This window comes from Pyrus communis, chromosome 1 (assembly GCF_963583255.1).
Source record: "Pyrus communis chromosome 1, drPyrComm1.1, whole genome shotgun sequence".
Classification (NCBI taxonomy): Eukaryota; Viridiplantae; Streptophyta; class Magnoliopsida; order Rosales; family Rosaceae; genus Pyrus; species Pyrus communis.
Window position 1 is genome coordinate 5,164,948 of NC_084803.1, and position 26,570 is coordinate 5,191,517.

The 26,570-nt window shown below is 38.8% G+C and overlaps 3 protein-coding genes and 1 pseudogene across 8 annotated transcripts; 2 read left to right on the forward strand and 2 right to left on the reverse strand.

Annotated features, from left to right (window-relative positions):
• Positions 1-1,233: 1,233 nt before the first annotated feature.
• On the reverse strand, positions 1,234-2,877 carry LOC137715812 (patatin-like protein 2; annotated as a pseudogene).
• A 5,312-nt stretch (positions 2,878-8,189) lies between these two features.
• LOC137711529 (uncharacterized) lies at positions 8,190-14,455 on the forward strand. 4 transcript variants are annotated; one of them, XM_068451051.1, is made up of 10 exons: positions 8,190-9,124; positions 9,460-10,617; positions 10,769-11,908; positions 12,004-12,045; positions 12,281-12,357; positions 12,987-13,071; positions 13,179-13,262; positions 13,399-13,500; positions 13,582-13,680; positions 13,885-14,455. In XM_068451051.1, the coding sequence occupies exons 1-10, from the start codon at positions 8,369-8,371 to the stop codon at positions 13,993-13,995; spliced, it is 3,654 nt and encodes a 1,217-aa protein (XP_068307152.1). In that variant the 5' UTR covers positions 8,190-8,368; the 3' UTR covers positions 13,996-14,455. The 4 variants fall into 4 exon arrangements, 1 of the variants encoding a protein (XP_068307152.1); XR_011065219.1 differs by lacking the exons at positions 13,582-13,680; positions 13,885-14,455 and having other exon boundaries at positions 12,281-12,320; positions 13,399-13,455; XR_011065266.1 differs by lacking the exons at positions 13,179-13,262; positions 13,399-13,500; positions 13,582-13,680; positions 13,885-14,455 and having other exon boundaries at positions 10,769-11,852; positions 12,281-12,320; positions 12,987-13,060.
• Positions 14,456-14,934: 479 nt separating this feature from the next.
• LOC137715423 (probable inactive heme oxygenase 2, chloroplastic) lies at positions 14,935-16,883 on the forward strand. The gene is made up of 5 exons (XM_068455051.1): positions 14,935-15,539; positions 15,650-15,873; positions 16,176-16,283; positions 16,388-16,523; positions 16,628-16,883. The coding sequence occupies exons 1-4, from the start codon at positions 14,972-14,974 to the stop codon at positions 16,487-16,489; spliced, it is 1,002 nt and encodes a 333-aa protein (XP_068311152.1). The 5' UTR covers positions 14,935-14,971; the 3' UTR covers positions 16,490-16,523; positions 16,628-16,883.
• Positions 16,884-17,297: 414 nt separating this feature from the next.
• Positions 17,298-25,008, reverse strand: LOC137713311 (uncharacterized). 3 transcript variants are annotated; one of them, XM_068453532.1, is made up of 16 exons: positions 24,660-25,008; positions 23,650-24,038; positions 23,279-23,504; positions 22,906-23,148; positions 22,620-22,735; positions 22,366-22,464; positions 22,169-22,256; positions 21,349-21,578; positions 20,195-20,379; positions 19,903-20,102; positions 19,044-19,376; positions 18,822-18,923; positions 18,342-18,639; positions 18,049-18,197; positions 17,692-17,976; positions 17,298-17,604 (listed from the first exon to the last, which is right to left on the reverse strand). In XM_068453532.1, the coding sequence occupies exons 2-16, from the start codon at positions 23,946-23,948 to the stop codon at positions 17,395-17,397; spliced, it is 3,063 nt and encodes a 1,020-aa protein (XP_068309633.1). In that variant the 5' UTR covers positions 23,949-24,038; positions 24,660-25,008; the 3' UTR covers positions 17,298-17,394. The 3 variants fall into 3 exon arrangements, with proteins under 3 accessions (XP_068309633.1, XP_068309028.1, XP_068310117.1); XM_068452927.1 differs by having other exon boundaries at positions 24,627-25,008; XM_068454016.1 differs by lacking the exon at positions 24,660-25,008 and having other exon boundaries at positions 23,895-24,024.
• Between the last annotated feature and the right edge of the window lie 1,562 nt (positions 25,009-26,570).

A 26,570-nucleotide genomic window follows, 5' to 3' on the forward strand; every position in this document is an offset into this window, starting at 1 on the left:
GTTGCATATCCCGAAAGTCAAGGTTTTTTATTTTTCGGCTTGTTGGAGTTAACATAGCTTTAGTATGGCATGTCAATTTTGGACCCACATAACACACCTACGCTTTTTGAATTGATGTGCAGCCAAACTACAACAAACATCGTATTCATGCCATTTTTTCCACTTCACGCTAATCCATATCTTTAAGGTCTGTGTTCTGCCACAAAATAAGAGGTGATTACCGTGATTTGCACTGAATTAAGGAAGCTCGAAAATTTCAAAAATAAATAAAAAGAAAAGAAGAAGAAAGAAAAAGCTGTATGTGGGAGTTCAGGAAATTAATCCCAAAATCTCATCATTTCACTCTGCATATTCGGTTTAATATCCTCCAAATATATACGTAATGTTGCGTGACTAGGATGCCTGCTTCTTGTAATCGTATTTTTGATACTCTTGCGTACATGATGAAGAACTATAGTGTGGAGCCAAAAGTGATCAAAATAGGTATTTATTCAGAATCTATTTCATCCATCCTCATCAAATCCCCCCACAAGGTAACCTCCAAATATTCATTCAAAATAGGATTAATTACCTAAATTAATTAATTGATTTTCTAATTAATCAATCAATTTTCTAATTAATTGCAAGATATTATAATTACACCCTAAAACCACTAAATGTGGCCAGTTCCCACCTCTCCAAAAGGGGTCGGCCACACCCCTATCAATACCACTCCATTTTTTCCAAAAACCTAAGTGGAATCCTCTTGTAAAATTCTCTAAATTCTCCAAACACTTTATCCTAAAAAATTCTAACTTTGGCATCGGAGGTTCTTCGGCCAAGGTCCCCCCCCCCACCCAATTCATCGTGGGCGCGTGAGGCTCTTAGCCTTGACCTAAAGTGTTAATTGTTTTTGTAGGTGCATTTTCGTCCAAGAATAAGAATGAAGAAATTTGCATCCACATATAGACGGTAGTCCATGTTTTTAAAATGAAAGCTTAATTTTATTGAGGAACCAACAAACAAGCAACAAATTAACAAAAAGAGTGAATATATCGAATACAAAGAGATCTATTACAGTGATATCCCAACAGGATTTATTCGAACACAAACAAATATTGAAAGAGAGTGAAGTATATATGGTGGCCATTTGCCCCCATACCCTCGAACTATCAATAATATATTGTAATTTACATTTCCAAACAGTATAACTTAAAGAATTACAACTTGTTATCGTCTTAGGGTAACAATCAATCAGTAAGTATTTTCAGCATGCCCGTTAGTTGACCCTGCTTGACGACTCCTCTTCTCTTTAGTAGTTTAGCAAACCTGAAAATTATAGTTAATTATATAGTTAATTAAGTTACAACTTCCCACTGATCATCATTTACATAAATAAATCTGCAAGTTTAACGATAAATGTTCTACCTTATAAGAGCCTCTGCATTTGTCTCATGATTAGAAGCCTCAAATTTGCCGCTGTCCAAATTAACCCAAGAAACTTGTTGTTTCAATAGCCTTTCACCAACTTTCACAAGATTGGCCAAATTCTTCTTTGTGGCTATATCCACAGAAGATATGGTCCCATGAACGGTATCATCAATTGGCCAAAACTGTTTTTGCTGTGCTGTGAGAATAAGCTCATTTTTGCTGCTTCACGTTTTCAATTTTTTTCATCCAAAACTGTGAAAAAAAGTTCTTTTTAAGTATTTACCAAACACATTTTTGAGATCAGCTTTTTTTTATACCCACTATTTATAAATGCATTTCGTATGACAAGTTTAGTACCTGAATTCTAAGATAGTTTTTTTTTTTTTTTTTTTTTCTTCAGAAGGAAGGGCTTGGAAAACTCCAGAAAGGTGAAGATCAACCATGTCTGTGCTTGCTTGACTAAAAACATCAATGATTGGGGTGGAGCCACCGCTGGTTAACCAATTCAACAAGCTCAATTTTGCTGCAGAACGTGCATGGTATTTCAGTTCAGCTTTTGATGAGCCAATTCCTAATGATATCACTAGAAATCTCTCATAGTCCACAGGTTTCACGGGAAAGACGTCTGGATTCTCCTTCTTTATTTCGTTTGTCATTTCAAAAATAGCAAGTCTGCAAGACAAAGTATTTTAAGTTATTCTAAACGCTAAGTTTACTTTTAAAAGCAATGTTGTAGATTGAGAGTCTCTGGCAATATATATAACTCCTCCTCTAATATTATACATATCGGATTATTTGCAGCCACGCCACCATCTATAAGGTTGAATTCTTTATCTCTGCCTGCAACATCCTTGGTTTTAAAATAATGAGCTGGAAGATAAGTTGGTGCTGCTGAGGTTGCAATGCATATGTCAAAGAGTAAGGCATCGTAGAATGGCTTCCTTTTCACGTGTCAATCAAAATAATAAGCATATCATATTAAATTACAACCATATAAGTAATTTTCTTAAATAGTTTTTGGACATGAACAAATTTTACAGTGCTTCCACATACAATTCTGGCATATACTAAAAAATCTGGAAATAGTGAATATATCATAAAGAAGGTGAAGTACCCTATGGTTGGAGAAGACAGTTGGCTGGAGATTCTTGATGTCAAACGTGGGAATGACAACATTAGTCAATGTGTCGTGCAGTTTTTTGTTGCCCAGTTTTTCTCTGATCAAGCCATGCAGATATTTTCCTTTGTATTTTGGTCCTGCTAGAGCTTTGATAATCTTTATCGTATAACGAAAAATTGGCCTGTTTTCCAACTTGATGTGAAATCGGCCTTCCTTAATGGTGAACTACTTGAGCAAGTCTACATTGAGCAACCTCCTGGTTATGTGATAAAAGGTAATGAACATAAGACTGAAATAGACACCTCAAGCCGTGTACAGTTGTATAGAAGCACACTTTGAAAATGCATGTTTCAGCAAATGTCCATATGAGCACACTCTATTCATCAAGTATGGAGAAAGAGGTAAAATCCTGATAGTTTGCTTATATGTTGATGATCTCATTTTCACGGGCAATGATGAGGCTATGTTTGTTGATTTTAAGAATTCTATGATAGCTGAATTTGACATGACTGATCTGGGAAAGATGAAATATTTTCTTGGTATAGAAGTAATACAAACAGCCACTGGATTTTTTATTGGGCAACAGAACTATGTTCAGGAGGTTTTGGAGAGGTTTCATGTCACATCCCGGCCCAGGGCGGATCACTTCCCAGGCCCGCTCCACCACCGTAGTACGATATTGTCCGCTTTGGGCTTACCATTCCCTCACGGTTTTGTTTTTGGGAACTCACGAGCAACTTCCTAGTGGGTCACCCATCATGGGATTGCTCTAGCCCCCTTCTCGCTTAACTTCGGAGTTCCTATGGAACCCGAAGCCAGTGAGCTCCCAAAAGGCCTCGTGCTAGGTAGGGATGGGAATATACATTTAAGGATCACTCCCCTGGGCGATGTGGGATGCCACAATCCACCCCCCCTTAGGGGCCCGACGTCCTCATCGGCACACCACGACCAGGGTTAGGCTCTGATACCAAATTGTCACATCCTGGCCCGGGGCGGATCACTTCCCAGGCCCGCTCCACCACCGTAGCACGATATTGTCCGCTTTGGGCTTACCATTCCCTCACGGTTTTGTTTTTGGGAACTCACGAGCAACTTCCCAGTGGGTCACCCATCATGAGATTGCTCTAGCCCCCTTCTCGCTTAACTTCGGAGTTCCTACGGAACCCGAAGCCAGTGAGCTCCCAAAAGGTCTCGTGCTAGGTAGGGATGAGAATATACATTTAAGGATCACTCCCCTGGGCGATCTGGGATGCCACAATCCACCCCCCTTAGTGGCCCTACGTCCTTGTCGGCACACCACAACCAGGGTTAGGCTCTGATACCAATCTGACACTCCCCAACCCCGATATTCCCTGAGAATGCACGTTGTAGAGTACAAAACTGCTTCATATCTTCCAATTTTATCGGATGTCCTCATTTCACATGGAGAATTGTAATCCAGTTGGGACTCCAACTAAACCGGGATTGAAGCTCACAAGTGATCTTGATGGAGAGAGGGTTGATAGTACTTACTTCAAACAAATTGTTGGAAGTTTAATGTACTTGACAGCCACTGAGCCCGATATTATGTATGCAGTGTGTCTGATTAGCAGGTATATGGAAAGACCAACGGAGCTGCATCTTAGAGCTGCTAAAAGAGTGTTTCGTTACTTGAAGGGAACAACGGATTTCGGTATTTTCTACAAGAAAAATAGAGGATCTCTTTTGACTGGTTTCACTGACAACGATTATGTTGGTGATTTGGATGATAGGCGGAGTACATCCGGCCATGTGTTTATGATGGGTTCAGGTGCCACATCATGGGCATCCAAGAAGCAACAGGTTGTTACTTTGTCCACAACTGAAGCAAAGTTCATAGCTGCAGCAACTTCTACATGTCAAGTAATTTGGTTGGGAAGGATTCTTGAAGAGTTACATTTTTATCAACATGGGCCTATTGTGATTCATTGTGATAATAGTTCAATTATCAAACTATCCAGGAATCCAATTTTACATGGAAGAAGCAAACATATAGATGTGAGGTATCATTTTCTTCGTGATCTTACAATTGAAAAAACCATTGATTTGGTTTATTGTCGAAGTGAAGACCAAGTTGCAGATATCCTGACCAAACCTCTAAAGCTGGAGGCATTTGAGAAGCTGCGTGGATTACTTGGAGTTTGTTCAAGTTCCTTTTTAAACTGATTGCGTAGATGGCATTCAGTTTAAGGGAGGGTGTTAAGATATTTAGTTGTTTGTTTTTCAATAAATTCCTATTTGTTAGGAAGTATGTTGCTTTTACCTATTCCATAGGAGAATCCCAAATTAGTAGGAGTTGTTAGTTGTGGGATTAGATGTTGCTTTATTTTCTAGCTTTCAGTTATTGGCATTTGTATTTAATTAGACTTCAAGTCAATAATTCAGTATCGCATTCCATTTACTCATTCTGCAGCAAACTCAGTTTTTAGTCATGCCGGAATGAGGCCTCTTATTCCGCCCCCATCGATACTCAGAACTCGGACTATCTTTCCTAAGACTGGGGGGCGCTCTACGCTACCGCTTCTTTCCATCAGATGAGAGAGAGAGAGAGAGAGACAGAGAGAGATTTTTGAGTTATGCTTTGAGAGAAGTAGTCTTGGTATTTATAGACTGGAACTTTCCTGCATGCGTGTTTCTGCTTTGTAACCCATCTTCCAGGAAATATGCAACCTCCCTGAATTGCCGAGCTTTAACTTCAGAAATTAGGCGAATTAACTAATGTATAGCTATATTTAATTGACTCTTTAATTATAGGTGGGACTGACAATTAATTCTAGTCTTTATAGATTGAGTAACCAAACGTTACACAACAATCCGGCAAGCTCCCATATACGATTAGAGAGATACTTGACTCCAGAAGAATTATACAGAAATTTCCACACAAATTACATCATAGCTAATTCAAGGAATTTTTCTTTATGATCAGTAATTGTTTATATTATTTAACACTGTATAATAATCTCTATAAGGAATTTTTATTTCAGCCTCCCCCAGACTTGTGGTCAGGGGAATGCTTAAATGTCTCTGTAAGTTTTTCCGGCCCCTGGAATAGGTGGATAATCATGGCTTGCCACCAGTTATCCTCTTTCTTTTTTCTTTTTTTTTTAAGCAAAAAACTATAATAAATAAATAGATGGTTCGTATTACTTTTCTCGATTCCGATCATGTGGCATTATACATTTCGATGACCAGAATCTCCTACCAAATTTTATGGAGCCAATGTCCAGCTTGATGAGGCTCTTGCGTATGTAATATACTCCTGCATGCAACATTGACTTGTAAATGTTCATGTAGTGCCTCAAGGGCTTATTTATAGGGTAATGCAAGGTAAACCAAATTTATAAACTAAATGGTGTGCCCCAATAGTAAAATAAGTACATTAATCAACACTTAAGTAACAATCCAATTATCAACAACCATATCATTTAATTTACAAAATTAAGTTTCAAAATTTGGTCTCTCTAGCATCACCTTACCTTTATATATATGCTCATGCATAAATGGGAATAACTATTGACATAAAATTTGGGAATAACTATTCTAAAGCAAAAAATAATCCGAAAATTTTTAGAGTTGATACATACATTTTTACCAACGAATGACGATAATGCTCTTATTCAATTGGTGACGCCATATTTATTACGCACGCAATTCAACTTTGTTGAAGACTTGAACTGCTTGCAAGTGGCCCTTTACCACGGTGGTGGAGAGAAGTGCACCACGGGCGTGGGTTCAACCCTGTTGGCTTCCTAATATAACAAATCTATTGTTTGACGACCAAAAAAAAAAAAAAAAAAACTTGAACTACTCACTACAATCTCATCAAGCTCCCCAAGAAAAGTCAAACATATTAAAGATAAGATTAATCACCAAATCTTATCTTTAATTAAATGAAGACCACTCCCTCAAAAAAGTCAAGTAAAAAATCACAACCAAAATTCAGTTAGAGCCAGACTCTACAAAATATTATTATTCAATAATATCTTCGTGATAATTATTTTCTACTCCATCCAATAAATGATACGGCTTGGCGAATTAGACAATGACACGTGCATGACAAACCCTACACATATGGTGGGCCCTATAATCTATAAATACCTCAGTCTCCGCCAATTTCTGATAAGCAAGACATCAAATTTTTGTACCACAACTATACATTTCATTTATTCAATGTCATGCAGCCGTGTTTCATTAATTCAGTTCAACAAACAGAAAAAGCGATTGAATTTATTCCATGTCATTGTCAACCAATTGGTGTTACATATGCCAGTAAGCAGTAGCCAATTCAACAATATCAGGTTGACACATAGGTTAATATGTAATTTTATCCAATAGGACTTCAAAATCTTCTTTTTAAAGAGTGAAGAATGTCATCTCTTAGCTCGTAAATAATTAGACTCTAACACGTGCCCTAAAAAGGAACCAAAACAGTCAGATGTTGGTTTTAAATCAAACTATTGAAGTAAGCCAAACCCTAAATTCAATTCGGGGTTTGGAAAAAAGGAACAAATGAATTATTCTGTTGTAATTGAAGGATACTTTTTTTTTGGGTAAAACAATTGAAGGATACTTTCATCTTCTTGTTTAATTATTGGGTTTTTTTTTTCATTGAAAAAGACAGGTTTAAACTTATTATTGGTCTATATCAATTAGGGTGGAAATGAAGGTGCTCCTTAGGGTGAGGACATATTCTCTCTTACCCTCAAGACATAGTTTGAGCTGCGTCACCGGTCCAATAAATGTTAGCCGTGTATTTATTTAAACCGTCTATTAAATGATAATTATCTTTCTTAAGGTAAACCTAAGTATTTGTCATGTTTAAATAGATTAATGCATGCTACTAACCACACCAATATTATTCTCAGCTTACATAACGATAATCCGTGGGATTGATGGACTTCGTATTCTTTTCGAAATTGAAATCAAAATCCATATGACTTCTACATAAAATAAAATAAATGAGTTCCTTTCATTTTTGCCCTTCAACCTCAGAAGTTGCTCTAGCGACCCAAAAATCAAAAGGCAAGTGGTGGGCCAAGTCAAGCTTGACCAAATGCCTGTGCAAGATCTGCCCAATTTTTTGCAAATTGGCTTGGCTAACGTGAACCACGTTTGTTGTATTTTATGTCAAGCGTATGTATTACGCACGCATTAGAGAGAAAGGATCGACAACATCTATTGTTGTGGGCTCCCCAGATGTTGTTAAAGAAACCCAGACCCCCAACGGCTATGCACGTGGCGTTTATCGCCCATTGGATTTGAAACAGTCATAAGCACCAACTTCCGAAATTAAGTCGGTTTTAAAATTTTATTTAAAAAAAAATCATAAAATGGTTTTAAAAAATAGAAAATTTAATAATAATAAAATATATTTTATAAAATAAAAAAATAATTTTGCAATTTGATGTTCATGTTTTACGGGTGGAGTTCCCAAAGACAATTCCCTTTGCAAGGTGAAAATTCTGACTTAGCAAAGGGCATAAACTTGGGCTTCAAGAAAATAAAGAGAAAATTCTGACAAAAAAAAAAAAAAAAGGAAAAACCAAGCGTAGCCGAGGCCCATCAGGCCCAGTTTAGCAGCCCATACCGTTACTTGAGGCAGAGGTTCGCATATCCCCCAAGAAAATTCCTCTCTCCGTAGACCCTTGTTTTATACTGAAGAGTTCCCCGTATAAATCGCCAAATTTCCTCCCGCCATGGAAAGCCTCCCTCCCCAACGCCACCACCTTCACTCCCCTTCTCTTCTCCCCGTTTTCTTTTCTTTTCCCCCAAACTTAAAATAATCATTTTCCCACAATCCCCAAATTCCCAATTCCCCAAATGTTGCTCCGCCTCTGTTACACAACCCGCCGCTACTGCCACCACCTCTTCCCCCACCACCGCCGTCATCACAATCGCGCCCTTTTATTTTCCTCATCCGCTTCCAGAAACCACAACGAGCCCCTCAGCAATCTCAAGAATTCCAATCAAGTCCAGCATCCTCCTTCTGTTCTCCGCCGCCGCTTAAACCCTCTATATCCTATCCCTCTCTCTTCCTCTCTCCCTCGCACCGCCGCCATCGCGCTCTCTGGCACTCTCGCCTCCGCCCTGATCGCCTCGTACGTCTTCGTTTCGACGGACTCCGACGACAAGTCGTCAAATTCTCTATATGACGGCGTACGACACGCCGTCCTCAATTCCACCGAGTCATTTAGGAAGCTTCTCCACCACGCCAAACAGACCGGCGTCGCCGCCTCCGTTTTGTTGCACTCTCTCAGCTCCGTCTTGTCCTCTGCCAACCACGAGGTCCGCTCCGGCTTCGAGCTCCGGGTCGCCGCGCTCCTTGCCGATATCGCCGCTGCCAATGCCAGCCGAAGGTCCGCCCTTGTTGGGGCTGGAGGTGGCGTCGTTGTCGATTGGCTGCTCGAGTCGGTGGCGGTCCCAAGAGATGGCTGTGGGACCCAGGCCGAGTCGGCTAGAGCTCTGGCCTTCTTGATCGCCGATCCTAATGTGTCCGCCGCCGTGCTCGGCAGGCCCGGTGCCGTTCCCAATCTCTTAAAGTTCATTTTCTCCTGCCAGCCTCAGCCGTCTAAGAAGGTGAGATTTCTCCATTCTTCTCTTGAATTTCGTTAAATTCTTCAAATTAGGAAAATTTTGTGCCTTTAGCATTTGCGCATTGAGTTCGTTTTTCGTTATGAACGTTGGCATTGTCTTTCTATTGTGAATTCGGAGCACTAGAATAGTAACTGAGATCAACATGATAAAGACGATAACTTTCAATAGGGAAATGCTTTGAGGCAATTTCCAGTGAGTGAGTATCGGTAGGATCCTTTGAGCCCCATTTTAATTAAAATCACTCGAGCTTCATAACCGAGTTTGTTGATGCGTTTGGTTTTGTTTTAATATAATCAATGGAATTTCTGTCCGAGCAGCGTGCAAGACGCAGTTCACTCGATGTTTATGAAAACCTGAAAGGCAGGAGCATGCTTGTAGCTGCCATTATGGATATCGTCACAGCCAACTGTGATAGTTTAGGAAAAGTGTCCTTTAAACCATCCCTGTCAGCGAATGCTGAAACACGGGATATAGCAGCTGCCATTCAAGTTATTGAAGATGGTGGCATGTGTTTGGACGAGTCACGTGAAAATGATGACGAAGATGGGGACACTGGAATCAAGGGGATTGGTATTAAGGTTCTTGGGGGTACATCGGTTTTAGGCCTTTCAAGAACAAATAGAGTTATGAAGCTGGGAAGTGTTGAAACGAGTGAGGTGGGATCAGGAAGGGTTACTCCTCATAATCTTGTCCTGCAAAATACGCATGAAAGTTCGATTGCACAAAGTAATCGGTCTTCTGCTGTTGTTCCTGGCCTCTGGGATGATTTGAATTGTCAACATGTTGCTGTTCCTTTTGCTACTTGGGCATTGGCTAACTGGGCGATGGCATCGGAAGTGAATAGATCGCGAATACAGGAACTGGATGCTGATGGGGAAGCTATCATGACTGCTTTAATGGCGCCTGAGAGATCAGTTAAATGGCACGGAAGTTTGGTGGCTCGCTTGCTATTAGAGGATCAGAAACTACCCCTGATTGATTCAGTTTCTGATTGGAGTTCCAGTCTTCTTTCTACTGTTTATCAGGCAACTAAAAATGAAGACATTCCTTTGGCTCGGGTGGCTTTGTCAGCATTCTTGATTTCTGTTGAGAGGAGCCCTGAAGCACAAAAGATTGTGATGGAGAAGGGTCTTCATCTGATGAGAGACACTGCGAAGCGGACGATGAAGCATGATCATGTGCAAGAAGCATTGTCAAAGGCATTGGAATTGCTTTGTTCTGGGGACTTGCATTTACCTCTTGAAGAAGGCCAAAGGTGGTCTGCTGTTTTGCTTCCTTGGGTGTTTGGAAAATCTTCCTCTGACACTATACGTTTGTCAGCGATAAAAATCCTTTCTCGCATTCTCGAAGATTATGGACCATACTCTGTACCCATTTCTCAGGGATGGTTAGCTATTCTTCTTACTGAAATTCTGACTGAGAAAAAGGCATCATCAGTTAAAGGAACACCTCAGGCTAGATCTGTCAAAGTGAAGGTCAGCATTTTTATTTCCAGTTTGCAAATTCTTTTGTACCTTTAAGAGGGTTGCTTCCAATTTTGCATTATGCTTAAACCAATTAAAGTTTCATATCTCTCATCTAGTTTTGTTTAGAATGTACATAGTAACCTTAATTTTTCTTTTGCAGACTCAAATTGATCAGTCAAACATGCTTTCAGCTGCACAGACTTCTAATCAGTTAGTGGTAGCTGTTGTTAATCTAGCAGGAAATCAGCTAGGAACAACCACTGATTCTACTGATACATTTCCACTGGCAGATCTTCTTTCCGCTGAACCTTTTTCCGGGCCATTTAAAACTCTAGAGAAAGATAGTTTGCCTAAGGTTAATGCGGCAGATTCTGCAGTGGCAACTCTGAAGGGAATCAAAGCACTGACTGAAGTTTGTGCTGACGATTCTTTATATCAGGAGAAACTAACAGATTTTGGAGTCTTAAGTTTGCTGAGACGGTTTTTGTTACGTGATGATTATGAGAAACTTGCTGCCATAGAAGCGTATGATGCTTCTAAGACGCTTGAGGCACAAGAGCGAACCTCAATTGTTCCTAAAGAGTCATCTATTCCAGATAGTAATGGTCCATCTAGTGTCCAAGTTCCACCTACAGCTCACATCCGTAGGCATGCAGCTAGGCTGTTAACAATTCTCTCGATACATCCAAAAGTCCAGAGAGTCATAATAGCAGATAAAACTTGGTGTAAATGGCTCGAGGATTGCGCTAACGGTAAAATCTCAGGTTGTAGTGATCTTAAAATTCAAAGTTATGCTAGAAAAACACTCATAAATGTATTTTGTGGTCGCCAAATTAATAAAGATTCTGCAAATGGTGACGTTGCAAACGGAAACAAAAATTGTCCCCGTTATGATGACATGATATTCTTAATCAATCCTGAACTTCCCCATTGGAATTGCCCTGAAAAAGGTGACCAGGACACAAGTCCAAGCGATGCATCCTCTTCGGATGAGGCAATTTCTGTTGAGGGTGTGGATAAATCTGTGACCAGAATTTCAGATGATGTTAACATATCCAGTTCTGTGAATGGATCTCAAAGTAGTGCAGACACAAGGGAGCCTCTTCTGGATATTGTTTTTGTCCATGGCCTCCGTGGAGGCCCTTATAAGACTTGGCGCATATCCGAGGACAAGTCATCCACCAAGTCTGGCTTAGTAGAGAAGATTGACCAGGAAGCAGGAAAGCTAGGTACATTCTGGCCAGGTGAATGGCTTTCATCTGACTTCCCTCGAGCTCGTATGTTTACCCTTAAATACAAGGTTTGGTCTGGTGATGGTTGTAATAAATTTATTATTTCTTTTATAGGCTGGCCCCCTCATTGGCATCTAACTCTATATCTGAATGCTATATGCAGACAAATTTAACACAGTGGTCTGGTGCTAGCCTGCCTCTTCAGGTTAGTGTTTTTGGTTGATGAAAATTGGTTTCTATAGGGTGTTAAGGGCGCTAGTGCTTCAGATTCTATTGACTTTGGGAGTGTATTGATTTGTAGAACATATGAATCTGTGCATGAGTTAATTTTAGGCAATGATCTTTGGTTTCGCCAACAACTCATGTTTGAGTCTAGCTGATGGAGATGTTTTTAGCTCCTTCCAGTTTCCAATTGTCTTCTTTTGTTTTGGATTGTGCAGGAAGTTAGCTCAATGCTGTTAGAGAAGCTTGTTTCTGCAGGTATTGGGAATCGACCTGTTGTTTTCGTGACTCACAGGTCTGTACAGTGTTGCTTGTGTGTTTCAATCTATCCCACTGATGTCCCATTTTCGGTTTTCTCACACTGTGGCCATAAGATAGAGATATATATATATATAGGAAAGTGTTATTAGCACTCCAAAAATCTCATTCTACACTCCTCACAAGTGTATTTTTTTTTTCCAAATATAGAAAGTTTGGAGTGGAGAATGAGAATTTTGGAGTGCCAATAACAATTCCCTATATATATATATTTCACTCATCACACACACATATAAAAATAAACTCCTCTTTGTTTTTTCAATTTCGAGTTCTAACTTTGACCAATTTAAGGATGTCTTTGAGGTCTTGTGTGTTGTCATAGAGTTTTTTGTATCCCAAAAGAAAAACGAAACGAAAGTAAAGGGAGCAGGTGCTGCGGATGTTTTTTCTTTTAAATGAACTTTCTGGTAAAAACCAAATGTGGTGGACAGTCTAACAACTAAAGGATATAGTCTTTTAAAGTGTCTTCCTTTTCCCCCTTCAAATTTTAGTGCAGTAATTAATGCAATCTTTCTCTTTTTTTTATGAACGGTTTATTACTAAGGTTTTATACATTATATTTTATAGATGATTTTAAATAATGTACTAGCTTCCTCTTGTTTGCAGCATGGGAGGTCTGGTCGTCAAGCAGATATTACATAAAGCAAGAGCAGATAATATTGATAACCTTGTGAAAAACACCGCTGGAGTTGTATGCACCTCTCTATAATTGAATATTTCACTTACAGTGCAGTTCTTCTCCCACCTGTGTATTATTACTCTTTATGTGATAACTCTTGTGTTTTATGCTGGCTTCAGGTTTTCTATAGCTGCCCGCATTTTGGAAGCAAACTTGCAGACATGCCTTGGAGGATGGGACTGGTGTTTCGCCCAGCACCAACTGTTAGTATATGATCTTTACAACCACAAAGTTTTCCATTCCAATAGTATCACATCGCTGGTTCTCAATGTTACAACCAGCAAATCTTGTCGTATTAATGTTACTAGAATTATTTAATTATCTCTTGATGTTTCCTAGATAGGGGAGCTAAGAAGTGGATCTCCAAGATTAGTAGAGCTTAATGACTATATCCGCCGCCTTCACAAGAAGGGGACGCTTCAAGTCCTTAGTTTCTGTGAGGTAGTCTAAAGTTGTGAGGCTGTGCTTGTGTCTATTTGCGTCTTTGTGAACTTGTTAATCATGTAATGACTCCTTTTGCAGACCAAGGTAACTCCAATCGTTGAAGGCTATGGCGGATGGGCCTTCCGGATGGAAATTGTATCAATCGAATCAGCATATCCTGGATTTGGTGATCTCGTTGTAAGTATGATTGTGAACAAGTATAGATCACTTAAAGAATGATTAGGTTTAGGGTTGACTAACTTGCTTAAAACCAAATAAATAAATCGATTAGGTCATCCCCTAAAAATGATATATAACGAACTAGAATATCTTAATTTCGTTAGTGTTCCATACTCGACATGTCTTTTTATTTTCAGCATTAATTTTGTAACTTTGGGACAGGTATTAGACTCAACAGATCACATAAACTCATGCAAACCACTCAGCCGCACCGATCCCTCATATACAGAGATATTACAGTTTTTGCGGAAGCTGAAAGCAAGCCAGAAATGAACAGGCAATAGTGCAAAGAAAGCATGCCTCAGAAATTGTGTTCATGAATCGTCCAAATCCAACACCACCAGGCGTCCCTGGTGGTTTCTGATCCAACAGGGATCAGGTCACCGCAAGTCACGCCTGGGCGGAAGCGGAACCAAAAAGCATATTTTTGACACATGAGAGTTAAAGTCAGGTATCCTGTATGTATAACAGAAACCAATCCGCTCCAACCCGTAAGCGGACTTGTTACGTGAAACTGCAATTGCCATCCGACAGAAGCGGAAAGACGGCAGATTGTTTTGTACATTCTCCGGAATCGCTGCCGTTCTTGACTGTACCCATTAGCATTGTTTTATTTTTTGTAGAATAGCACCATAAACAAAGCAGTTGTATGATATCATATCCATGTAAAACTCCCTGTTAGTGAAGATTTGATTTATACGAAACGAAATGAATAAAAGTTGCAATTGTTTGTCTGGTTTACTTAGACAAGTAATTATTCCGATTGGAAAAGAAACTCTCAACTCAGACTATTCTCTCAACTTTCATACTTGATTTTCTTTTTCAAGGTTTATTTCTTCTTGTGATTATCCAAAACTCAACTATTTGTTCTTGTGAAATTACGATTATTGTGCCCCTTGTGAGTTATCGATAATTAAGGTCATTTATCATGTACGGTGGTGCCTGCATCGAAAGTAAATTATGAATAGTGTTACAGTGTAGTATTATTCTTCTTCACTTGTAAGTGAAAAGTTTTAAGTTCGAATCTTAATATCAGCGAGTTCTTAATCAATTTATTTCTTACCCCCTTAGAAGAGACAAACTTACTAACAATTGATACGTCATTCTCCTGATACATGATTAATTTGAAATACCGCCTCACGGCTAGAATCTCCTCATTTTAAGGTTGGGATGAGTTGGTAGATATATAGGTTGGGATGGGTTATAAAGGGTGCTCGTGACACTGTTTGTAACACCATTATCTTCTGCAATGCAAATTATGCAATGCGCAACGATGTCGTTCATGGAGAAAACCGTCTCACCATCAATCGCTAATTTCGTCTTTCCACACCCCCATTCGTCGAATGCCTCAGCAATTTCAACCAGAAAGTTTCGTCGTCGAGCCCCGCCGCTCCGCTGCTCCGACTCGAGCGCCGCCGCTTCCATGTCTCTTTCTCCGCCGCCCATTTCGACGGCGAACAACGGTACGGCGCCGCCCGTGGTGAGGAGGAGGATGAGGTACCGGAAGCAGTACCCAGGGGAGAGCAAAGGCATCACTGAGGAGATGAGGTTCGTCGCCATGAAGCTCCGCAACATCAACGGCAAGAAATTGAACATCAACAGTAACAATTCCTCTTCTGATAACGATGACGGTGATGGTGAAAATGACGATAATGCCCCCGTCGAGGACAACACCTCGGAATCGGATGCCGACGGCGACAGGGGTGAAACGGAGACTTGGCGGCCGAGCTTGGAAGGGTTTATCAAGTACTTGGTGGACAGCAAGCTCGTCTTCGACACCGTCGAGCGCATTGTCGATGAATCGAACGACGTCGCTTGTGAGTTTATGGCTGATTTCATTTCATCAAGTTACAGTCTTTTTTTTCTTCAAATTAATTGGGAATTTTAATTACAAATTAATTGGGTATTTTATTTTTCTTCAATCTAGATGCATATTTTAGGAAGACTGGATTGGAGAGATCGGAGAGTCTCTCGGAAGATCTCGAATGGTTTAAGCAGCGGGGCAATGTGATTCCAGAACCCAGTAATCCAGGAGTTTCATATGCTAAGTATTTGGAGGGGCTGGCAGAGGAGTCTGCCCCATTGTTCCTCTGCCACTTCTACAACATCTACTTTTCACATATAGCTGGTGGGCAGGTCATTGGAAGACAGGTACTTTTCGATTTTTCGGTACTTCCAATCTTTGCCCATAGGATTCAAAGTCTTGAATTTTATGTTGATTGTTCCGAATTCTGAGGCGGTGTTGGTGAATTTGCGTAAATTCTAGAGTACATTGCATTGATGTAGAGTAGGACTCCAAGTTGTTGCAACTTCTTTCAGTCTCTTTCGTTAAAGCATGATATTTTTTATCTTTGTGTGGAAAAATGAGGTATTTTTGAGTGTTTTTGCCAGGACCAAATCAACTGACTAGTAGCTACTTTTGCCTTCTGGAAACTGGGATTGGTGAATTTTAGGTATCTGAGAAGTTGCTGGAAGGAAGGGAGTTGGCATTTTGCGCATGGAAAGAGGACGTGCAGGAGTTATTGAAAGGTGTTCGTGAGAAGCTCAACAAGCTCGGAGAGGTTAATGCCCGAGAAACTATTTGTTCTCACTTTGGTTGAGTTTTCAATTGTGTTGAGTTCTTGCTAGTACTTAGAAGGTGGAAATTTTTGTTTTGTGACTACAGCACTGGACGCGAGACGACAAAAACAAATGCTTAAAAGAAACAACAAAATCATTTCGGTATTTGGGGCAGATAGTTCGTTTGATCATCTTGGAGCTCAAGTAATCTGAAATCAAAATGCTCGGGATCTCACTTATTGGTACACCTGGAAGACAGTTCTTTACCCTCCTGTTCTGAATTCCTCTGAAATTAACAGATTCTTTATTATTCAACATCTTGTCAACTAAAAATTTGGTTTTGCAGAAACTGGATGAGGTTCAAGACTTCCTAAGGTTATCACACAGGGAGCTCAAGAGCCGTCAGGTTAAGATACATACAACGCCGGTGTCGAAACAAGTCGAGGACTGGGAAGATGTGGAGAGAACACTCAGAGGGACGTCGTATGAGAGTTTCATGCATGCAAACCATCAACTGCATTCTTCAGTTTCACCCATTAATTTGGTTCATCAGACTCTCATCAGATTGAATTGTACATAGTTAACCACTTAAGTTCAGAAAATCAATTTTTTTCTATTTAAATTTTTTGTTGATTCATATTTTTTTTTTAAAATCCTCCAGCTTTTTTATCCATTTTTTCGTATTTTTCAGCGGAACTTTTTGTTCTTGTAAATTTCATTGTGTTTAGAAGATTGGATCTTGTAAATGCACTTCCTTTGCCCTCCTTGGCCTTCAAAGTAGGGAGACTTTGAACCCTAAATCTCCGTTGTAGATGAGACATTCTGCCGTGTAACCAGTAATATATCTTTTTGTATCTACATCTCTCGTTCCGGGTGTAAACAAGGGGATTTATTGCCGATCGTTGTACCTAAGAATCTGTGTTCATGGCGTGGACGACACGAATCAATCCGGAACCGATGCGCATGACCAAGTTTCTGTGCAAATCGGGCAGGTAAAAAATTTAGGATGCAAAATATCACACCACAAACAAATTTTTTTTCCTATTGCTTTTCATTCATTGCTATCTAAACGAAGGAAGCTACAATAATATTACAAATAGAGCAAAGCGCAGATCAGCTAACTACTGATGCATCACTTGCTCCAACATCAGTTTTATCTGTTTGTCGAATAACAAACTGATCAACGATTTTAACTGTATTTAACGGATCTTGTTGACCAGCTGACGCACTCCATTTGCTCGGAAATTCTCTAAGGTGGCTCATCTGTTCCGGCTGTTTTGGCTCCCGATCCCATTCAGGGTCTAGCTTCCATTTTTTGGGGACCTGCATGTTTTAATTTTGGATGTTAATTTTTAAAAGGCCTGAATATGTTATCGGAAAGAGAACCAGCATTGAGCATTGCTTTCTTACCTTATCGACCGCAAGAGTGTAAACTTCAAGATCGCCGTCACTGTTGATGTGGAATCGGGTGAAAGACTTGTAATTTGCAATTCGGAGAGAGGAAAAGGCTTCATCGAAGTGTATGTGAAGCCAATTAATGCAGATGTATAAATAACTTCCAAACACCAAAGAAACTACTGGAGTCGAGAAGACCCAGAAATAGAGGAACACGGAAGCATAATATATGACACCACCAGCTCTAGATAGTGATTCCATCCCATTCTTGCATATATTGTTTCGGGTGACAGCCATAACCTGATGATATTACTTCATCGTCAATATATAACAAAGAAAAGGAATACCGAGTTTGCAAAGAGTTTTCCATACCTCTGGAACATCAAATGCAGACATGAAATACTTGATGCATGCTGGATAAAGGCCAAAAGTCCATTGTTCTATACGAGCTCGAAGGCCAGTTGGATCTGGAAAGTGCTCACTCTCCACCGATCGGTACCACTGATATAAAGTATGATAGCCTGAAAGTAAAAAGTACATCATACAGCATACAAGATCCAAGAACATGATTTTCATAATGGTAACAATTATCGGATAATTAAAAGTGATCAGATGAACAAATACAACAGATAAGGACAGAAAATAACAGAGAATATAAAGCTCACCTGAAGTTCCCAGTAGTTTATGCTGGATGCACATCTCAACACCCAGTTCCAACAGTAACATAAGAACTAGAGCTGCAGCCAGGTGCGCAGACACATGAAGAACTCCAATCATCAATCGTTTCTTCCGAGATACCTTAGAGGGGACAAATGTAACTGCTACAATTAGCAGCAGCAAGGCACCTGCTAAAGATACATAAGAGCGTGCCAGCATGTACATAAAAGCATTCCACACTGTTTGAAAGAAAGACCCCACGTGACCAGAAAATGAATCTTCTCGCAGGATATGACCAAGCTTACACTACAAAAACAAAAAGGAAAATTACAATTTTCATGTCACAATAACAGAGTACGATCCCATCACTGGATAAGCAAACATAAAAACAATTTTGCAAGCTCCAAGGAAGGAAAAACACTAGTTTAACAAAGATTGGTAAGGCACAAGGTATTTCAATAACAGCGAAGAATCAATCAACGACTTACCTGTGGGAACATAGAACAAACCAATATGAAGTATATAATTCCACCAATAAAATCAAATTGCCAGTTCTTCTTTCGAAACTTTAAAATATTTCCCAGAGCAATCTGAAAGAGAAAACAGAACAAGAAACACACATTAGGACTAAGAATTTGGAGGAAATAAATATAAATGTGAATTTTTATTGACAATCTTGGTCTCATAATAAATTAAAAACCGAAACTAACCCTGCTTGAATCTTCAAATGAAGGATAAGCAGCCTTGGTCTCATAAGAAACTCCACAAAATTTCTTAAAATTACTAAAAGTGTGAGTGGGATGTAGAAAAGCCCCACCGCAACCATTTACAATTAAATGTTGCACGGGAACTGGGCCATCTGTTTTAATAAATGAATGACGCATATAATGATGCAAATCTCCAGCCACTCGAAGCTTACATCTCCCTTTTAAATAATCGCATATCAGGTGCGCAACATTCTTTCCAGAAACATCATTCCAGTACCAATCAAGAAGCCAATTTGGTTCATGCGTCATAATGATTACAGAGTCCCCATCTCTAACCTGAAAGAAACATGATGAGATGGGAATGTTAACTACGATCAGAAAATTTTTGGAACTTGAAAAATTAGAAATAAGCAAACAGTAAAAAGCTCAACAGTGTCCCTGGTAAGCATATACATAGTTTATGTACGTTTACATGCATCAAGCACAGGCGTAGCTATAACATTGGTGAAACTCTCAATTCTAAGACATAATATACGACATTTCTACTTTTATAAACAGGGGACAATATATAGGAACTCATAGCAAGTCTAGTGTGAATACTCTCCAGTTCACTATTAGAAAAACAAAAGCACCAGTCTCATCCTCAACCAACATATGGCTTGTGTAATGTTAACCATAGAAACAATTAAAAAAGCCGTGCGTACAAAAATTGGATCCTTCTATTTACATCTCCAAAAAGTTAAAAGAAAAGGCAAAGGACAAAAGAAACAACTCACAAAATGCAGCACAACTTGATAAGCTATGGGTGCCACTTTAAGTAAACCATATTGAAATTAAAAAGCAAAAGAAAAATAAGAAATACCTTGTTCTTAATAAGTTCTGTAAAGAATTTGAACTGGTACACATCAATATCACCATGGAGTGCGAGATCAAAACCAAATACCCACCATCTTTTAGGGAGTTGAAGAGCGAAATAACTCTTCTTTTGAGGCATAAACCACCCACCCAACCAGTTTTTATGGCATATATACCTCATGAATGTTTGAAGTCCATCAAACCAATCTGTAATTCCATAAAGAAACAAAGAATATGTACTAAACCATATTAACATTATAGGTTTTACAAAGACGTTCATGCTAAGAAGTAAAGCGAACCATGGTTTCCAGGAATGACAAAACACTGAGGTCCATCATATTTCTTCAGTTCAGACACGCCACGAGGTAGTTCAGGCTTATCTACAGCTATATGCTCTTGTTTAGACCATGGAGGAGGCTGGAGAGCATACTCAAAAGGACAAAAGAGGCGCCTTTCATACGTGAAAGATGATGGATTAGGATACCTAAACATATCAAATTCACAGATTATTAGATATTTAACATGATAAACTATCATTATCAGGTATGCTTTTATATTAAAATGCCTACACAAAACAAAAAAACCAATGGAATGAAAGGTTGAAGTGCAAACAAAGGTCCAAATAAAACATGATTGGCATATGCATACGAAGGGAAAGGATGAAAAACATCGGCAAAACTTTAATGGAATCTTCAAATGAAACATCATGGGCATATTCATGTATTTAGGTAATTAACATTATCTTAACCAAGGTTCCAACACGGACTTTCTCTCAAGCAGGGAATAAAGTAGACAGCACCAGCTGAGCAGCTAACCAATGTTCAACTGGTCAGTGAAATGGTGTAAGCAGAGAAAATGGTGGCAATGAAAAGTCAATGTTGGACCAGGGCAGGGCAACGTATGATGCAGACAGCATTGAGGGCAATAGGGTTGTTAGTGGTGGTTTCGTCATAGTGATTGCTCATCAAAGTTTCTGATGAAATTCACATTTCCCACCTCAAACATCGGTTTACGTAGTCCACAAAACTCTAGTTACACTTACAACAGGGATATTCAATCTCAGATCAATCCGGTTCCAGGAGTAGTCATTGAAGAGAACTACCTTCCGTAAAGGTCTATAACAAAAAGAAATAGCCACCAAATCTGAAATCTTAACTACAAATTCCAGTCAAACAACATTTGGATTTTTTCTAGCACTTTTAAACGTAAACAGATATTTGGTCTATAAGGGTTTGGAAATTTGAGACTCAAAAATTAATTAATTTCATTTCATACCATGTCAAGAATACACTACTGATGAACTACTTTAGAGTAATCATTTAAGCCTCATAAAGAAGCTCACAAATCATCACTTATAATTTACGATGAAACAAAAATCTATATAATAAGTTAATAACTGATCGGCCATGCCAATGATGCCATATGTTAATCACAAATAAGAATGTCAACTTACGCAAGATCCCCTCCAATAAGGAGCAAGTCTCCACGTGGTAACTTCAGCATGGAATCATCTCTGTTAATATTAATGGAAGGTTGAGCAAGGAGCCGAGCCACAGAATAAGATGAGTTTCCACCATCGCCAGTATCAGCCATGAAGTCAAACCATAAATCATCCTTCTTGGCAAAGTTATCAAATAAAAGATCCTTTTGTTTGGCTCCATCATGGACCTTGTCCATAGCTGCCTGATCAGTGGAGAGGGAAACATAAATATGTCACTATATCATGGCCCTTATTTAAATTACAGAAGAAATTTCAAAACAAAGTAAATATTGACAAATAAAAAGACAGCTCATTTCAACCAAAGAAAACAAGAGATCAATTTTTGAAATTAGAATATATGTTTCACGATCAACCGATAATCAAACAAACATTTTTCTTCTTTCTATTTATTAATTAATTAGACTTATAAAAGACAACCATACAATAGCGTACCATAGAGATACTACTGACAACAAGGAATATATAGAGACACTACTGTGAACAAGAAACTTCTGACCAATTAGACACTATTTGTAATATATATATATATAATATGTGTATATATATATAATATGTGTATATATATAAGGGAAGTCACAGAAGCATACAAATTAAAATAGTAAATGGAAAAAATGGTTTCTCTGGAAAAGTAAAACAATGAAAAAAAAATTCTTGAATGCTACCATGTATATTGGAAAAATGAAATGATTCAAGTGCATGATAGGCATTCAAAATTTTGAGAGGATAATCTCAAGGCTAAGCTAGAATACAGAACATGAAGCTATGAGATTACCTGCATCATACGCATGTCAAAGCGGCCGACAAAGACGGTTACTGATACCAAGAGGTCAAAGACAGTCTTGAATAAATCAGCTGATGTTCTGCAATACAAACATCAGCAAAGTGAGCACAGCTCCTCCTGTGCACGAGAATAGAAGGGAAGGGAAAGAAGAGAGAGGAGAGACATAGATACACAGAGAAAGCATATACCCTGAATACCAAGGAACCATATCCAAAAAATCTGGCTTCATTTGCTTCTTCTTCGACTTCTGACGTTCTTCAACAGACAGGGGGTGAGTAAGAGCCCACCTATTTATTTAAGAAGCAAATGAGCATGAGGCAATTATAAAAAGAATTGAAAGGCATACGGCCATAAATCATTCCATCTAACAAAATTTTTGTTACATATTTTCCTCATTTTCCATTAGTTTCATTTTTTAATCTGTTTTACAATCACCACTTACCCTGTTGATCTCTCCACTACATAATTAGCAATGTAGAGGCCTATGAATGTGGCCCATAATGAGTATAATGGGGAGATTTCATCCGATGAACCAGTACATGCACCATTGCATGCTAACTGAGAAATTAAAACATTAATAAGTATATAAACATAATAATAACAGAAAAAGAAGAAGCAAACAGTAAAAGTGTTTTTTATTTTTTTTTTTGGGGGGGGGGGGGGGGGGGGGGGGGTGGGGGGGTGGTGGTTTGCGGAAGGGAGGGGACCTTTTCTTGTTCTACATGTACCTCACCATAAATGACCCATTTGGACAAAAGTGGATAATCACTTGCAGATCCAACTGGAGCAAACCAAGATGAGCAGACCTGATCTTTCAACTCATTCATTCGGAGGAACTTCGAAAGCCATGTGTTCCTCTCATCTTTCTTCCAGAAATTAAACCAAGAGTTTCGTCGCACCAGTTGTCTATCTCTCAGAATAGCACGGTTGCCACAATGACTATAAAACACACAGCAGGCTACGCTAAGAACCTACATGAACAAAATGCATGAATATAATACCCAAAGATAATATATTGATGCATAAGCATTTAAGGTTCTCCTGTACTACATCCTGAGTAAACATAAAATCATGAGTAGAGATGGTGTTACTGTAACTTACAGCACAATTTTGGAGAATGGTCAAAATTGCTGGCCTCCTTCCAGCAACACGCGACACGAGACCAATGTACCAAAGGCCAATGAATATAATGTGGAAGAAAAGAAGAAACAAAACAGAAGTGACAAATACATTAAAGCCCAAAGACAGATTCATCCTCATATCAACTCCCATTGATTGAAAACTAGGAAGATGATAGACAGCCGCAACTAGAATCCAGAGTATATACCTACAAAAGCAATTCACAAATTTAAAACTTGTTTCGACTCTTAACGCTTCCATGCAAACTTATATACACTGTATGAGTACAGGTGTACGAATGTGAGACAGTGCAAATGTACTCACATTGATAGGATACAGAGACATGTACTTACCACCTACTGAAATTTGAATAGCTCGGTTTGATAGTCTTCCCTATAAATGGGGACGAAAAGAAATAGAAGAAACCCAGCAAGCATGCATACATAGACCACCATTTAATATTGTTGTCTAACTTTTCTATAAGGTTGTTGATGTTGTCGGATGAGATAAAAAAGAGGCAGCCGACAACAACAGCAATTACGGCATGACGGGAATGTTCATGCGGATAAGGATATGTATGGGTTAGAATTGTCCTAACCCTCTCCATTTTTAAGGTATCTAGAAAACCAACGGACTGCACATCCGACCCCATCGAATGTACACGCACTCCTTCAAGTTATTACAAATAAACCACACTACAGTCGTAATTGCCAGAATCACCACGTAGACCAACTCCGATTTCCTGAGCACAAAGACAGATTATAAAAAAACAGAAGTCAATAAGTGGATCAAAATAAGCAAATTACGAATGTTTCATATTGTTTTACGTAGAACAAAAAGAAACCCAGATAATAAACGTGTGAAGTGATCTGGGCAAGACAGATTATCCTCGTTTCTACTAACATCTTTCGGTCTCTCATCTTATACAAATGCACAAAAAGAACTAGTTCCAAGCTGATAATATTGTCTGCAATGCAAGTTAACATCGATACAAAAATTTCTATCAACCATACCACCAAGTTTGAACTAAAAATCAATACTTTTGAAAATAATTAGAAGTAACCCAATTCATTAAAACTAATAACAAAGCTTGTCACATCGCCCAAAATGCAAAGAGCTCAAACGACACCGTAAAGTTACTCAGAAGAAACTAACAAAGCAGACACCAATACGCGAGCAACCCAGATTTGAAGCAGAAAAACAGAAACCATACAGAGTATTAGGCACTAGGGTTTGATTCCAAAATTCCAGGAAACCCAAAACGAAAAGCAAACCATTGCAGAAAGCACAGAAGCAAATAACAATCAAACTAAATTAATCACAAAATTACCAGAAACCACCGTCGGACGCCGGAAACACCCACCAGAAATTGATCCAAGAATGCTCGGAGACCTCTCAAGATTAAAACTTTTCTAGAGAGAGAGAGAGAGGAGGTGGAGAGGGAATATGGGTATTGCAAGTAGTTGGGAATCCCGGGTATCTTTTTCTATGATTCTGAGAGACTCGACTCAACCGACTTGGCATTTAAGAACGTCTGCGAGGACACAAAAGCATTATTTCAACGGCATATTCTCTTTTTATTTTTGCGCCAAACCGCACCGGCCAGACTCTCACGCCAACGACCGTTGAATCCTTGAATTCAATCATTTGGGCTCTCTCTCTCTCTCTCTCTCTCTCTCTCTCTCTGCATTTTGCTTGCGTTTTCCGTTTTCTTCCACATTTCCCTCGTGCCCTTGCTTTCGTTGCAGAGTCGTTTAGGCCGTTATTGGGCTTGTGATGGTGGGTTGGGCTTATGTTTTGGTGTTTGTTTTTATGGACCTTTTGAGATATTTTTGCTCTATTTTTTACTTGAGCCCAATTTGATGTCTTCTAGTCTTGATTCGATTGACACGAAACCCATTCGGAATTTGGCTCTATTGTCCACCAAGGACTGTTCTACTGGTAGCATGAATTTATCTACCGTGGTTAACAATTACTTCGATCTTAAATCAATTGAAAATTACTAATTTTCTGACAATTACTAATTTGGCTTTTTTTTTTTTTTTTGGAAATGTTTTGAATTGAAAATTGATTAGGAGTTTAATAAGGATGTGAGTATTACAATCCTAAATCAATTACTAATTTTTATTTTAAAAAATTATGTAACTGACATGTAAATTGATTAATACATTAATGCTAGGACTTCGATCAAAATCTGAAAAATGATAAGGTTTTAATCAATAAACATTAGTAATTAGGAACCAGATACTAATTTTTCCTATTTATAAATATGGTTTGTAACTTAGTAAGTTAGAAAAAAAAAATAAAAAAATTTCCTTGACAAGATGCAGTGTTCTTCTTTATTTTAATCCATAAAACAAAAATCATAGTTTGTAAGCAGCCTTTCTTCCTCTCTTGTCTTTGATTTGTTCCACGCATATTTGAGTGGGTAGCTAGATTGAGCTCACTTGTTCATTTTTGGTTTACCTTGGAAGATTTATTAATCATGTGTGACATAAAGCATAAAGCATAGATACTATTAACTTACTTTCTCTTGGCACTCGTAATTTTTCTCCCACCAGAGTTTTTTCCTCCACTCTCCTAAACAACTGCTTCCCATTGACTTTACACTATTTTTATATAGTAGCTCAGCCGTTAAAGCGAAGAGAATCTCTCCCTCTTAAGCTTCCACAAAGTGCTCAATTACCCTTTTCGACAGATTACTCATCTCAGTTACATATCTATGGTTTTCAACGACTTGGTAAGAACTTAAGATTTGTCAGCCTCTTATAATGCTCTCTCAATTTCAACAAAAGTCAGCCTCATTTTAATTGAAGAAGTAGGTACTTAGTCACTCACAGTAATTTTCGTCGACTGAAAGCTTACTCCATTTTGTAGGGTCAAAACAAATTGGATGGTGGGACTTCCATGACTTTAGGAACCAACCAGATGTGGATACCAAGATCTCACAAATTTTGGACAACCCTTTAAATGAGCTTACACCACTTTTCAAGAGTATGGTCATAATTATTCATTCACTAGAGTCAACGTAACTTTTCGAAGGCCTATTGGTACACTAAAGTTGAAGGTAGAGAAAGTTTTTAGAAGTCCAATTTTAAGGTTCGAGCCCACTAAATAGAGCTCTAGACATGTCCAAAGAATAACCTGTTTTGATACAATGATAAACGTTTTAGACCTAATATATATAGTCCACCACCAACATCATTGATATGTGTCCCATCTTACCCATATATTACCAGGCGTTGGATTTTATCACAAAAAAATACTTGGTGTA